The sequence below is a fragment of the Prosopis cineraria genome, unplaced genomic scaffold, assembly GCF_029017545.1.
Source record: "Prosopis cineraria cultivar Desert tree isolate PC_DT_omini unplaced genomic scaffold, ASM2901754v1 PC3, whole genome shotgun sequence".
In the NCBI taxonomy this organism is placed as follows: Eukaryota; Viridiplantae; Streptophyta; class Magnoliopsida; order Fabales; family Fabaceae; genus Prosopis; species Prosopis cineraria.
Window position 1 is genome coordinate 47662079 of NW_026555334.1, and position 13838 is coordinate 47675916.

The 13838-nt window shown below is 35.7% G+C and overlaps 2 protein-coding genes across 3 annotated transcripts; both read left to right on the top strand.

The window, feature by feature from the left end:
* Positions 1–217: 217 nt before the first annotated feature.
* Positions 218–5477, top strand: LOC129307309 (uncharacterized protein At5g08430-like). Of its 2 annotated transcripts, XM_054948230.1 has the most exons (9): positions 218–927; positions 1043–1122; positions 1746–1933; positions 2412–3429; positions 3573–3658; positions 3927–3986; positions 4289–4339; positions 4883–4953; positions 5092–5477. In XM_054948230.1, exons 1-9 carry the CDS (start codon positions 827–829, stop codon positions 5240–5242), a joined length of 1806 nt encoding a protein of 601 aa, XP_054804205.1. In that variant the 5' UTR covers positions 218–826; the 3' UTR covers positions 5243–5477. The 2 variants fall into 2 exon arrangements, with proteins under 2 accessions (XP_054804205.1, XP_054804207.1); XM_054948232.1 differs by lacking the exon at positions 1043–1122.
* A 2645-nt stretch (positions 5478–8122) lies between these two features.
* Positions 8123–13838, top strand: LOC129306091 (cell division cycle 5-like protein). The gene is made up of 4 exons (XM_054946440.1): positions 8123–8673; positions 9588–11306; positions 11781–12062; positions 12750–13838. The coding sequence occupies exons 1-4, from the start codon at positions 8497–8499 to the stop codon at positions 13467–13469; spliced, it is 2898 nt and encodes a 965-aa protein (XP_054802415.1). The 5' UTR covers positions 8123–8496; the 3' UTR covers positions 13470–13838.

A 13838-nucleotide genomic window follows, 5' to 3' on the forward strand; every position in this document is an offset into this window, starting at 1 on the left:
ACTTCTCTCTCAACCATATTCAATCTTTAACTTCATCCTTCCTCTATTTTTACACTCGCAGACTTCCCAAACTCGCCTCGCGTGCTCTCCTTCCTTTCTGGTTTCATGTTCTCTCTTCCAGTTTTCTATTTCATCTTGCGTTAGATTTCATTTTTCCAGTGCTGCAATGCTCTTTTACTGGTTAGTATATTCTTCTTTCTTCCTATTCATCCTTCTTTTTCTTTTCTTATTTTTTATATGCTCCTCTCTTCTTCCTCTACTCTCTTTGATGGATGCTGAAGACTTCCAGGAGCAAAATAACATGAGCTATGAAGTTGAAGAAACGACAATATTCTGCATTTGATTTTTTTTTTTCAAAGTAACTAGTTTTGAATTTTACGGATTAATTTGAGTTTGTTCCGGGTCACTTGAGTTGATCCAAGTTAACTTTCATCCGGTTTAAATGAAAAATATGACCGGACAATTAGATAGTTCATCAGGTCGCTGGCCTGACCGGCCGTTCTAGTTCCGTTTTCCACACCATACCGTTAACTATACAAGTTAATTAATGGTAATTAGGTTTTGATAAAATTAAAAAAAAAAAGGTTTCGAATATTAATTTAAATAATTATAAAATTCAGGATTTTTTTTTATCACTCATCATTAATTTTCCTCTGTACTGTTGAGCATGTGACGTAATACTGTCACCTTGACCGTTCAGCTTCTCTTTCTTGTTTCTTGTTTTTATGGCGCATGGGAGGGTGGTTCTTGTGGTTCAAGCAACTGAAACTGATCCAAAAATCAAACGGTTTGCGCGAGTCAGAGGCCTGTGCGAGTGCCAGAAGACATGACTAACACGGGAAAGAGAAAGCTTTGCGAAGCCGATGAACCAGAAGATTGGTGTTTTGAATGCAAGGATGGTGGAGATCTTCTTGTTTGTGATCATGAGTGAGTTTTCTCCGCCTCTTGTCCGCGTTTTCTTAAAAAAAAATTTCCCTCCTTATTTAGCACAACACTGCAAATTACCTCCCCCACGTTAAACAAATTGCTTTTTTATAAACAGGAATTGTGGGAAGGTTTACCACGTCAAATGTGTACAGGAGGAAGAATCCTCTTTTACAAGTCGAGAATCTTGGATTTGTGGTGAGCAATTTAGGGCATGCTTGAAATTTCCTTTATTCTTTTGTTTTTAAAATTGATATTTTATAAGATATGTTTTAAAATTAAAAAAATAATAAAAATTAATATTTTTCTCATTCACTCTTATTTTTTAAAATAATAATTTTAAAGCATTTAAAAAAATTTTATTTTTTATTCTTTAAAATAATATTTTATTTTTTATTTTTAAAATATTTTTTAAAAATACATTATTAAATAGATTTTTTTTATTTTGAAGGATGGAAATCTGTGCCCAATTGCCAAACAGGCATTTAAATTTTTGCTCATATTACTCGTTACATGCCAAGTATCACTCGCACCCGCGTACGTCTCCCATCATTGCAACAAATTTGGCCTATCACTAACCATAATACGTGTTTTCATTAATTTTTGCCGTTGCGCAACCCAGGGATGAGATCCCAGCGGAGGCTCCCACATGTTTTGTAGCGTGATATAATCTTGTCTAATGTTTTCTGCAGTATTCTTTTTCTCTTCTTCTATCTTTTCTGGAAGTTGTCAGGCTCTGAAGTCATTTACATAAATAAACCGCCGAGTTGCAAGACCAAAGAGAGAAGTTTCAAAATATGATACCATGTTTTAATTTTCAGGTCGGCATTATTGCTTCCACTGCCAAAACCCCGCAAGGTTTTATTGCCTTGGCTGTCCGCGTGCTGTATGCAATAAGTGCTATGCTGTTTCAGAATTTGCTACTTTTGGAGGCGGCAAAGTATTATGCAGCGAGTGTTTGGAGCTAGTTTTCATCATAGAAAAAAATTTGGATCGCGACTCTGAGGGGGTAGGTGCAAATAAAAATGTAGACTGTATGATATCTACCAATTTTCCTCTAGATGCTGTTGAGTATACGCGGATCGATGGATTGGAAAGTTGGGTAAGGTTATTATGACAAGTATAATTTTTCTCTATTCGGAGGTAGCCGAAAAAAGTTTCTTTGGCAACAAGATGACAGTGATAGAGTTTGCTCAGCAGATAATATTGTGCAACATACAATTATTTGCATGTGAATGCCAAATTGTAAACTTTATTCTGGTTTATAGTTTCTTACAATTGCACATACAATTATTTGCATGTGAATGCCAAATTGTAAACTTTATTCTGGTTTATAGTTTTTTACAATTAAATTGATGCAATCGGCTTGCTACTAGTGGTCAAGTAAATTTATAGGGCGGCGTTAGTTTCTTTTCAATTTATTTAAGGGTAGGATGGTGAGATATTGACATGTAATACGTTGATTATATATTGCTTATCCTTTGCAGAATAAAATTAGCTTGGTTGACAGAGAGACATATGAAGCTCTATTCAAGGAATATTGGGAAATCATTAAGGTAAAGGAAGGTTTGACTAGTGATGATGTTTGTGATGCTTTAACCAACTATAAAATGGATCAGAATTCTGTTCATCATAGTGAAACTGAAGAGGAGGGGGAGGGGGAAGATGAGGATGAGGAGGAGGGCTGGATACCATACGATAGAGATAACGGTAAGCTTGGGGCCAAAAGGAACAAGTCCAAACTAAAGGAGTTCATAGGATGGGAGTCAAAATCTCCTCAGACCAAGTATAAAAAGGATAAGAATTCTCTTCATCAAAGAAGATTTGGTGATAGTGAAGAAGATTTGACATCATATAGTAGTGATGTAGATCATACCTGGAAACATAAGGCAGGGACCAAAAGAAAGGGGTCCGAATCACAGAAATTCATAGGATGGGGATCAAAATCTGTCATTGATTTTCTTGCATCTATTGGAAAAGATATAATTAAACCATTCACACGATGGGAAGTAACTTATCTCATCCATGAATATGTTTCCGTAAAAGACCTTGGTCACCCCAAATTCAAAGAGAAGTTCATTCCTGATGAAAAGTTGATTCCCCTATTAGGAAAGAAAGTTGTATCAGTAAGCAAAATATATTCTCTGCTGAAGCCCCACTTTGTTGAAAACTCACAGCAAATAACGGAGGAGGAAAATGATGATGAAAACAAAGACAATTTTTCCTACAAGCTTCTTAGTGGTCTGCCATGCTTCGAAAACAATCTTTCAAGCTTGTTGCGAAAATCTCTGTTGAAGAAAGGGGATTATATAACCCGAACAAGCTGTTTTGCATCCATTAATGCTGAAAATATTAAACTAATATACTTGAAACAAAGCCTGGTGCTAGAGTTATCAAAACAGCCTGAAAGTTTTAAAGATAAGGTTATTGGAACCTTTGTCAAAATTCGAGCGGATCCCACTGATCATAGGCAAGGAAATCATTATCATCTTGCAAGAGTCCTAGGTAAGAAATTTCAAATATCAGGTTTTCTGCCCCTTCTGCCCCAACCCTCTTTTGTTTGCTAGTTCTCGCATGTCATTGTGTAATTCTCAAGGCTGTTGAAAGTGTCTTAGATTGATTTATTATTTCTCTTGGTTTAATTTTAGGTGTGAATAATGAATTTCTCTTGCAAGTTTCCTTCATGCCAAAAGCTATTGCTATTTCTGAGCTTTCTGATGATGACTTTACTGAGGTAACCAAATTGTTTTGAAGTTTTCATATATTTGATAGCATGTGTGTTTTTATTGAGGGATTGATTTGCAACGAACCTATCATTTCCTGGAACCAACTATGTATCTCTAGTTAGAAAGACTTAATCCTTTTAATTTATTTATTTATTTATTTATTTTTGTTTGGATTGACTACAGGAGAAATTATATGATTGTGGAGTTCAATTACATTTTAATTAACTCTATTCTCCAATTACAAGATTTCTTATTTGTTTTATTTCTTTCTTCCAGCAAGAATGTGAGACCTTGCAGCAAAAAGTGAAAGATAACTTGCTCCCAAAGATGACTGTTGTAAGTTAAAATTTTGCTTTTAAAACGGATAAGAAGATTTGTGTTATCATTTGAAGGATGGCCATCATCAAGAGAGAACTTAAAGAAGCAGTGCTAACTAGCGTTAGGAAATTGTATCTTTTACTGTTCAGCCATTTAAATGAACTGGGTGTAGTTTACTAGCACTCATTTTCTACTCTTTGATGTAGCGTATAAAATGTGAATCAATTTTGCTTAAATGTGACTAAATATTCTTTGCGTTCTTGTTTTTCCCATTGACACTTTAACATGAGCATCATCTAGCTAGTACTGTGATTTGACAGAAGGAGCTTGAAGCGAAGGCCAGATACCTGCATGAAGATATAACAAAGCATGTAAGGATCCTTGACTCAATGCTACTTAAAAATCTTAGGAAATACTTCTCTTATTTGCTTATCTACTTGTTCAAAGATTTCAAAATTATGACTTAATTTGGCTATGCTCTGGTTTCTATCAAATATTTCAATTTTGTTGCATGAAAGAGAGACATTTGTCCATTAGTCTAATGAAAGAGTTCAGAGCTCGCAGAGGAACAAAGAGAAACGTGAACTCTCTTCGCGATTGGCAGATTTGTTGTCAAACTGAGTTTAGGAGTATCTTGGTCATGGTGATCCTCTGCAATTTTGTCCTCTAAGCTCTATTGCAAACGAAAAGGAGGGAGAAACATAAGAAGAATGGTTATAGAATTGAATTTGCGAATGTCTTACAATCTTGTCGTTTTATTGTTTTTCTGCCATAATCTCAATTATCAGATCAAATCCATGGAATAACCCTCTCATAGTGTCTTTTATTTTGGTATTTTTCACATTTATCAGACAATTTGTACGCTTATTTTTATTTTGCTGAACCTTGTTTGTTGCATGGAATTGTTGTTGCAGTGGATTGCAGTGCGCCTGGTGTATCTGGAAAAGCGAATAGAATATGCAAATGACAAGGGGAGACAGAGAGAATATCCTTTGCTTTATATATATTGCAAATCTTATAAATTAGTAGCTCATCACTTTCTGACTACTGACTAGGACTTGTTGGTGCTTTTGTTGCTTTTAAATGATGATGATGTCATTATCCTTGACCAGTTGTGGCATACGAAAGATGCATTGATAGATGAGAAGTTAGATCTTGAGCGGCCTTTGAGAAGAGACGAACTGTTACGACAGGTGCCAGTAGTTTCCCCAGAACTTATCCAGGAAAAATACGATCCTGATGACACCCGGGAACCAGATGAACAGGGTCTATGATGAAGAACCTCGTTATTTCTTTTTCATGTTGCAAGCAACCATTGACGACTATTGTTTCTTGGTAGGTGTATCAAACTTGTCCAGCTAAATTTGCTGCTTCTGCTTAGTCGTGACTAATCCAGAATCATGACTGTTGAAACCAATGGTTAGATTGAGCTATCCCAATTATTATTTGTTAAATGAATTGGCTGTAAGGTAAAGCAGATTGTATTACGAAATTCAGAAATGTACCAAAATTGAGACTCACAATTTCGTATTTTTACTTGCGTTTAAGCATTCTGAAATGAAACGATATGTATTTTTCAATTCATTAATTCATGAAACCCCAGTGCATTAGGTAACTTCTTAAAGCGGGAGGGAAAACTTAAGTTAAAAAATAAAGGAAAAATATCAGTTGAGGACCACTGGAACTACTTTATATCAAAGGAGAACTGTAAGATTCTGAAATTGCATTACAACCTGTTGGTTCTTAACTGAATAATTTTTTATAAAAAAATATGACAATACCTTTAAGGTTTAAAATAATAATAAAAAAAATCACCCCCATTGTCATCAATACTAGTCATAGTCATCAAAGCAGAGATTGCCGGAGCTTCGGTGCTGGTGATAATTTTATTAATGAATAATTAGTAAAGGTGGGCCCTCCATTTAATCGTATGTGGCAGTATATATATATATATATATATATATAGCAGCCGAAGCTTTTAAATCATTTTTATGCTATGACTATATATTGTTAATTTTTGAATGGCGCTCTTTATTTTATTAATGTTGCTTATTAATTTAATATGATCAATTACAAATTAAAAGGTTTAAAAATTCATACATTTTACAAGTTTTCATTTATAAATTAACATTTAAATATCATTAAAATAATATATTTATATAAGTAATAAATTTAGTTCCAAACTACTTGTTAAAACCTAAATGGGTGGTTGCCAATTTACAATGAGTTATTATTAAAATTTGAATAACTTGTTGTCTATAATAGGTGAACATTTATTCCATCAAACTTATACTATTAGTTATCAACAACAGGTATCCATTTGAGTTTTAACAATAACTCATCTAAAATTAATAATCCTTTCAAAATTTAACAAGTTAGAAAAATTAATAAGATGAACTTAATTATACTTGTGTTGGTATTTCATCAATAAATATTTATTTGAGTTTTGATAATAATTCATTCATGATTAACGACAATATATTTAGATTTTAATAGAATAAAAAATTGACAGCACAGGTCTAATAGAACAAGTATTTACCATACATTAACAATAAGTCATTTCGGTTTTGATAACAATCTATTTGTAATTAATAAGTAACATAAGTAAAATAATAAGTATTGTTCAGAAATTAACAACATATCGTTATCTTATAAAAAAACAAGTGGTTTGAAATTAAATTTATTACCTATATGAACATGTTATTTTAATAACATTTAAATTTCAATTTACAAATGAAAACTTGTAAAATATATGAATTTTTAAAGTTTTAAATTTGTAATTAATCAAGTCAAACTAACAAGTAACGTTAGTAAAATAATAAGTACCATTTAAAAATTAACAATACACTATTATATTATAACATATGAGTGATTTAGAAACTTGAATTATTACATATATATTTTTTTGCCATATTTAATTAAATGGACTTGGTAGTTTAGTGACTACTAGGCTTTCTAGATAGTCAAAAGGTAATAGAATCAAACCTCTCTTACCTACTTTTACCAATAATTTTATCATTATTTTAAATTTTAGGAGTATTGTATCATTTTTCACGAAAACTTATTTTTAGCTAAATATTAAAGGATTACAATGTAATTTTACAATCTTACCATCTTTTTTGATGTAAAGTAGCTTTAATGGTCAGCTAATATTTTTTTTAAAATTTAAATTGAAATATGCTCTAGCTTGAGCAAAATAAATAAATAAAAGAATGATGATATGCTTATAAACTGCTAAACACTCAATTAAAATTATGAATGAGTCTATGGTAAAATAATAATATATATGAATGGGTTTTCACAGAAGGCCAAGCCTAAAAGTAGGCTTGACCTCCAACCAAAATCACATTTGTGGAAGGAAAATATTGAGGGTGTGTTGAGTTGGGGGGTTTTGGAGGGGAGGGGAGTCAAAATAACCCCTCTCCTTTCATCATATTGCTCCCCTCCAAATTGAGGTTTTCTGGAGGAGAATTAATTTTTTTTGACTATTTTGCCTTTAGCTGTTTTTAATATTTTAAGTATACTCATAGTTAAAAAAGCTCTTCTTCATATTAGATTATGCTTTACTCCTAGACCTTGACTAACCTCATTGAATTTTTTTAAAAAATTACAATTCATCATATTCTATAATATATTTAGGGGACTTATTTATTTTTTATAAAAGATTGTTATTATTATAATCATTGATTTAAATTTTTTATTCACATATTGACAATATGACAGGATGAGAGTAAATTTAAAAAAAATCATGCAATTCAAATTAAAGTGTAAAATTATTTTCTATGAGAAACAATTAAATTTTTTTTAAACTAATTTATAAAAAATATTATAATAAATTAGTTATTACCTCTTGTACCTATCTCTTTTAAACTAAACAAAGAATTATTAAAAATTCTTTCTCTTTAATAAAACTAAATAAAATAATATTAAAACTTTTTCTCTTCTCTAATCAAACCAGCTTTAAAATGCAAAATCCGATCCATGTGGGATAGTGTCAGCGGTGATGTCAGCAATGATACAAGGAAACGGATTCAGGTTCACAGTAGCCATGAGATTGATCTTATGGTTGAGAAAGGGTCTGGTGTAAAATTTATTTTCCACCTCTCAAGTACCGAAAAACAAAAAAGGGGATTTCAAAGCTTTTGGCTTTCCATTCGATTGCAATGAGTTCCTTCTTCAAACACTGCCGTCGCCCATTGAATCTCTCCCCTTCTCTATCTACATGATTTTCTTCAGCCTCACAAAGAAAGCAAGCTTCACAACCTTTGGGGCTGAGATAGAAGCCAAAGCATTTGACGTCTGCTGAAGGAAACACCGGAGTCCAGAGGTTGTAAGGAAAGAATTACTCGACGCAGAGGGAAAAGGATAGACCTCCTGGTACCGAATCGCGCCGATTAGCGAGAGAAGAATTCATAATCGGAAGGAAAAATTGTCTTGTATTTGTGTCGTGAGCTTCATTTTTGCTTGAACTTCGAGAACCCTACAATTTAAGCTTGAAGCGAGTAGGAGCGATCAAAAAGCGGTCAAGATGAGGATTATGATAAAGGGTGGTGTTTGGAAAAACACTGAGGATGAAATCCTCAAAGCGGCTGTTATGAAATATGGTAAAAACCAGTGGGCTCGAATATCTTCGCTTCTGGTTCGCAAATCCGCCAAGCAATGTAAGGCTCGATGGTACGAGTGGCTTGATCCTTCCATTAAAAAGGTGCCCTTTTTCCCGATTATATTTTAAGCATTGTGTCCGTTTCCTTTAACCCTTTGGCTATTAGTAAGTCCGGGCAAGTGTGATCACAGTAATTGTAACTGATGGGTGTTTGGCTAACGTTGAACCACTCAATGTCGCTGGTGTTCTGCATCCCTACAATTACATATGCAATTATTGGCGACGTTCGGTGGTTTCTTGATTTTTCTTGTTCCGGAAGCTAAAGGTTGCTCTTGTACATGATTTAAGCCTTCAATCATTTTTCTGTTTAGTTATTATTTGGATTTTAAAATTAATATCTATTAATATAATGTCTCACTCATGAGAATTAATATAAATAAGCGGGTACCTTAGCTATAATGATGCTTTGAACTGTGAATGAAACTAATTCTGGAAGAGTATAAATTTTGATTGAATTTTATGCCGTGGAGTGGCTGGGTTCCAAATGGATAATGCTGAACCTAACCCATATTATTAGTTGTTTCCTTTCGGCCTTGTGCTTTGTGGTTTTCTTTGTAAGTAGTGGAAGTGGAGTATATAATTTTCATCTTATCATGTGATTAGGTTATAAAAGCTGGAAATAGAAGGTCGAGGACAAATGGGCATTATTAGGCTATTTCATTTGTGCTTTTTGCCCCTGTTGGTTATGGATGTCAGTGATTTGTTTATTTGGGCTAGAACAAATAATGATTGGTTTTGTTATACGTGAAAATCATGTTATAATTTGACACCTCTTTTTAAATTTGTTATTCCTTAAGAAAAACAATTCTTCTGCCATGCTTGAGCAATCTATTTGATGTTATCTTTTCCCTTCTATTTTTTCTTTTTTCAACTGATTCTTTTACACTATGCTCTCTGTCATGTTGATCCAAGCCTTTTGTTTATGAAATTGCCTTTTCATTTTGTGCTCATGGTAGACTGAATGGACAAGAGAAGAGGATGAAAAGCTTCTTCATCTTGCTAAGCTTATGCCCACACAATGGAGAACAATTGCTCCAATTGTAGGCCGTACCCCTTCCCAGTGCCTTGAACGGTATGAGAAACTCCTTGATGCAGCCTGTGTTAAGGATGAGAACTATGAACCTGGTGATGACCCACGGAAATTGCGACCTGGTGAGATTGACCCAAACCCTGAGTCAAAGCCTGCACGGCCAGATCCTGTTGATATGGATGAGGATGAGAAGGAAATGTTGTCTGAAGCACGAGCTAGGTTAGCCAACACCAAGGGTAAGAAGGCAAAACGGAAAGCCAGGGAGAAACAACTAGAAGAAGCCAGGAGACTTGCATCTTTGCAAAAGAAGAGAGAGTTGAAGGCTGCTGGAATTGATATCAGGCAGCGGAGGAGGAAAAGGAAAGGAATAGACTACAATGCAGAAATCCCATTCGAGAAAAGGCCTCCTCCAGGATTTTTTGATGTTACTGATGAAGATAGACCAGTGGAACAGCCCAAGTTCCCTACCACAATTGAAGAACTTGAGGGAAAAAGAAGGGTTGATGTGGAAGCTCAGTTAAGAAAGCAAGACATTGCAAAGAATAAAATTGCTCAAAGGCAAGATGCCCCCTCTGCTATACTGCATGCCAACAAGCTCAATGACCCAGAAACAGTTAGAAAAAGGTCAAAACTGATGCTTCCACCACCCCAAATTTCTGACCATGAATTAGAAGAAATTGCAAAGATGGGTTATGCTAGTGACCTTGTGGGGAGTGATGAAATTACTGAAGGTAGTGGTGCAACACGTGCTCTTCTGGCTAATTATGCTCAGACCCCTAGCCAGGGAATGACTCCCTTGCGAACTCCTCAGAGAACACCAGCTGGTAAAGGAGATGCTATCATGATGGAAGCTGAGAATTTGGCAAGGTTGAGGGAGTCTCAAACGCCATTGTTGGGAGGAGATAACCCGGAGTTGCATCCTTCAGACTTTTCTGGGGTCACTCCTAAGAAAAAAGAAATTCAGACTCCAAATCCTATGTTGACTCCCTCTGCAACCCCTGGAGGTGCAGGCCTCACCCCTAGAAGTGGTATGACACCAGCAAGGGATGGCTTTTCTTTTGGCATGACCCCTAAGGGAACTCCTCTTAGGGATGAGCTTCATATCAATGAAGACATGGATATGCATGAGAGCACAAAACTTGAGCTGCGAAGACAAGCTGATCTCAAAAGAAGCTTGCGCTCTGGTTTAAGCAGTCTTCCACAGCCAAAGAATGAGTACCAGATAGTTATGCAACCAGCTCCAGAAGATGTTGAAGAACCTGAGGAAAAGATTGAAGAGGATATGTCTGACAGAATTGCTCGAGAAAAAGCTGAAGAAGAAGCTCGTCAACAAGCATTACTTAGAAAGCGATCAAAGGTTCTTCAAAGGGAGCTTCCTAGGCCTCCTGCTGCATCATTGGAACTGATAAGAAATTCTTTGATTATTGCTGATGGGGATAAGAGTTCCTTTGTTCCTCCTACTTCTATTGAGCAAGCTGATGAGATGATAAGAAAGGAGCTTCTAAGCTTACTGGAACATGATAATGCCAAGTACCCACTTGAGGAGAAAGTAAATAAGGAGAGGAAAAAAGGGGTCAAGCATGCTGCAAATGGGTCTGCTTTTGTCCCTCTGATTGAAGATTTTGAGGAAGATGAAATGAAAGATGTATGTATTTACATAGTTTATTGCTGCATGTTTAAATTGTTTAATAGAAGATGCTAAACTTTGATCTTTCATGTTTTGGAGCAAAACCAACTTTGCTCAGCCTTTCTCATCAATGCATTAGATTTTCAATTTTTTTTTTCATTCTGTCTGCCCCCTTCTCCAGAAAAACTAAAAGGCATCTTTACATGATAATAAGATAGATAGATATATGTTAATATTGCCATTTTTTTTAAGAGGATTTTTTATCCTTGTGTTCTGTATTTCCTTCCTTTTTTGATGAAAGCTACCATCTTTCATTTTGGTTATTAAAAGGAATTTTGACCCATTTTAAGTAGGCAAGGGTTTTATTGATTTTTTAAAATGGGGGGTCCTATAAAATCTTGATTTGTATGTGTAGTTATTGGAGATAACATTTTATGTTGGGGAAACTATGCTTGAATCGCCTTCTATTTATCTGGGTGTCAAATGTGGCAGGCTGATCAGTTGATAAAGGAGGAGGCTTGGTATCTTAGTGTAGCAATGGGACATGAAAGTGAACCCCTCAATGAATTTGTTGAAGCACATAGAACTTGCCTTAATGATCTTATGTACTTCCCTACCCGTAATGCCTATGGGCTCTCAAGTGTTGCTGGAAACATGGAGAAGCTTGCAGCTTTGCAGAATGAATATGAGAATGTGAGAAAGAAGTTGGATGATGGCAAGGATAAGGTGGTACGCCTTGAGAAGAAGGTGATAGTTCTTACACAAGGCTATGAGGTATGTAATTGTTGTCCTTTACGCTAGCAATATTTCTATTTGCTTAATTCTAAAAGCTTAGTTGATGATAGAGCACAATGGCCCCGTGCAATTCATGTAGCTGATCTTACCTAATAGGATAAAGCTTGTTGCTGCTGTTTGCCACTAGCAATATTTCTGTGTCTTGCAGTGTTGCTTTTATTGTAGATAATGGCACTACTTACTCCTGTATAGTTCCTCGGATGGCAATGATCTCTTGCGTTAAAGAGTTGACCTGCATTAGTTTTATTCAAATTTGTGGTTCATTCTGTTTGAGTGTCTTCTTTGAAGTTGATTTTTGTAAGTGTTAGGCTTGATCCCATAAAAGAATTGAAATAAAAAATTGTTTTGAGTACATACAAACTCACTCAGTTTGTACTGAATGATTGTTATCTAGAAAATTGTTCTTCCAAAGGTATAAGGGTCTTTAAATCTACCAATCTCCTTTTCGGGGGGACTAAAATGTTTTTGTGGCATAGTGGTAATTTTGTATGATAGATGTGCAGCTGTGATTAATTTGTTTTATGGTCCTGTTACTTGGTCCATCTAATGAGATTATTGTCTTTGGCTAACACATTTTTCAAAGTAGGCTCGTGGATCTTAACTTGTTTATATAATCTGTGATTATATTGATCTTTTATAACCATCCTTGGCTATTGGAATTTTCAGATGAGGGCAAAGAGAAGTCTTTGGCCGCAAATTGAAGCCACATTCAAGCAGATGGACACTGCTGCAACAGAACTAGAGTGCTTCCAAGTTTTGCAAAAGCAGGAGCAGCTAGCTGCATCGCACAGAATAAACAATGTATGGGCTGAAGTAGAGAAGCAAAAGGAACTTGAGAAAATCTTACAAAAGAGATACGGGGATCGTCTGGCAGAACTGGAAAGGATTCAAAACATTATGGACCAATACAGGGCAGATTCTAACCGGGAAGAAGAAATTGCTGCTAGGAAGCATTCTCTTGAGTCAGCGGAGATTGCATCTGATGAAACGAGCATGCAGGGTATAGAGAATCATGAAAGTATATCCCACTCAGATGAGCATGGAAGCTCTATGGTAGTTAAGTCAACACATGATGAAACCTTAGGACAGCAAGTAGACTTGATACCAGCAGAGGCCACATCAGGCCCTGGAAATGATGTGGATGTGGATGTGGATGCTGAGAAAGAGCAAGCGATACTCAACACTGATGTCAAGCTAGATGCGCCAGCCGTGGCAGAGGAGTGGGTCAATGCAACAGTGGTACCAGGTAGGGGCATCGACAGTTGTATTGCCCACAGGGAGACCACTCTAGAAACTGGCGCTCCAAAGGATAGTGTTGAGAGATGTGGGGATGATCGAGATTTAAAGAATCCTGATAACACGGCCATAACTTCACATGATGACTAAATACCAGAAACCGCTGATCTGGATTAGGGTGACAAGAAGCAAAGTTGCCGAGGCAAAGGAGAAGGGGGAGGTCAGATGGCCCCTGCTATGGAAGTCTCTGATGTTGAAGTTGCTTGATGCTACCTCCTATGAGTGATTCGTTGAGCAATTTGCAAGGATTGTTAGGCCCCGTCCATTGGGAGGGTATCTCTACTAAATATAGCTCGATGCCAAGATTTTTTAAATATTAAGCTTGTAACATCAGCTATCGAACATGAACCGTGTGAGCATTTCGAGACGGTAACCTGTGATTTCTCTCAATTTCGAGAGACCCGCGTGTTTCTGCCAAGAGAACTAGATTTTAGTCCTCAATGCACTTAAAATTTTCAA

Bases quoted from the DNA above. Each gene is read 5' to 3' on its own strand.
- LOC129307309 (XM_054948230.1), top strand. From the start codon at position 827: ATGACTAACACGGGAAAGAGAAAGCTTTGCGAAGCCGATGAACCAGAA. The intron at 3,430-3,572 runs GTAAGAAATTTC...GTTTAATTTTAG, and splicing joins TCATCTTGCAAGAGTCCTAG to GTGTGAATAATGAATTTCTC. The intron at 4,340-4,882 runs GTAAGGATCCTT...TTGTTGTTGCAG, and splicing joins ATGAAGATATAACAAAGCAT to TGGATTGCAGTGCGCCTGGT.
- LOC129306091 (XM_054946440.1), top strand. From the start codon at position 8,497: ATGAGGATTATGATAAAGGGTGGTGTTTGGAAAAACACTGAGGATGAA. The intron at 11,307-11,780 runs GTATGTATTTAC...CAAATGTGGCAG, and splicing joins AGGAAGATGAAATGAAAGAT to GCTGATCAGTTGATAAAGGA. The intron at 12,063-12,749 runs GTATGTAATTGT...TGGAATTTTCAG, and splicing joins TTCTTACACAAGGCTATGAG to ATGAGGGCAAAGAGAAGTCT.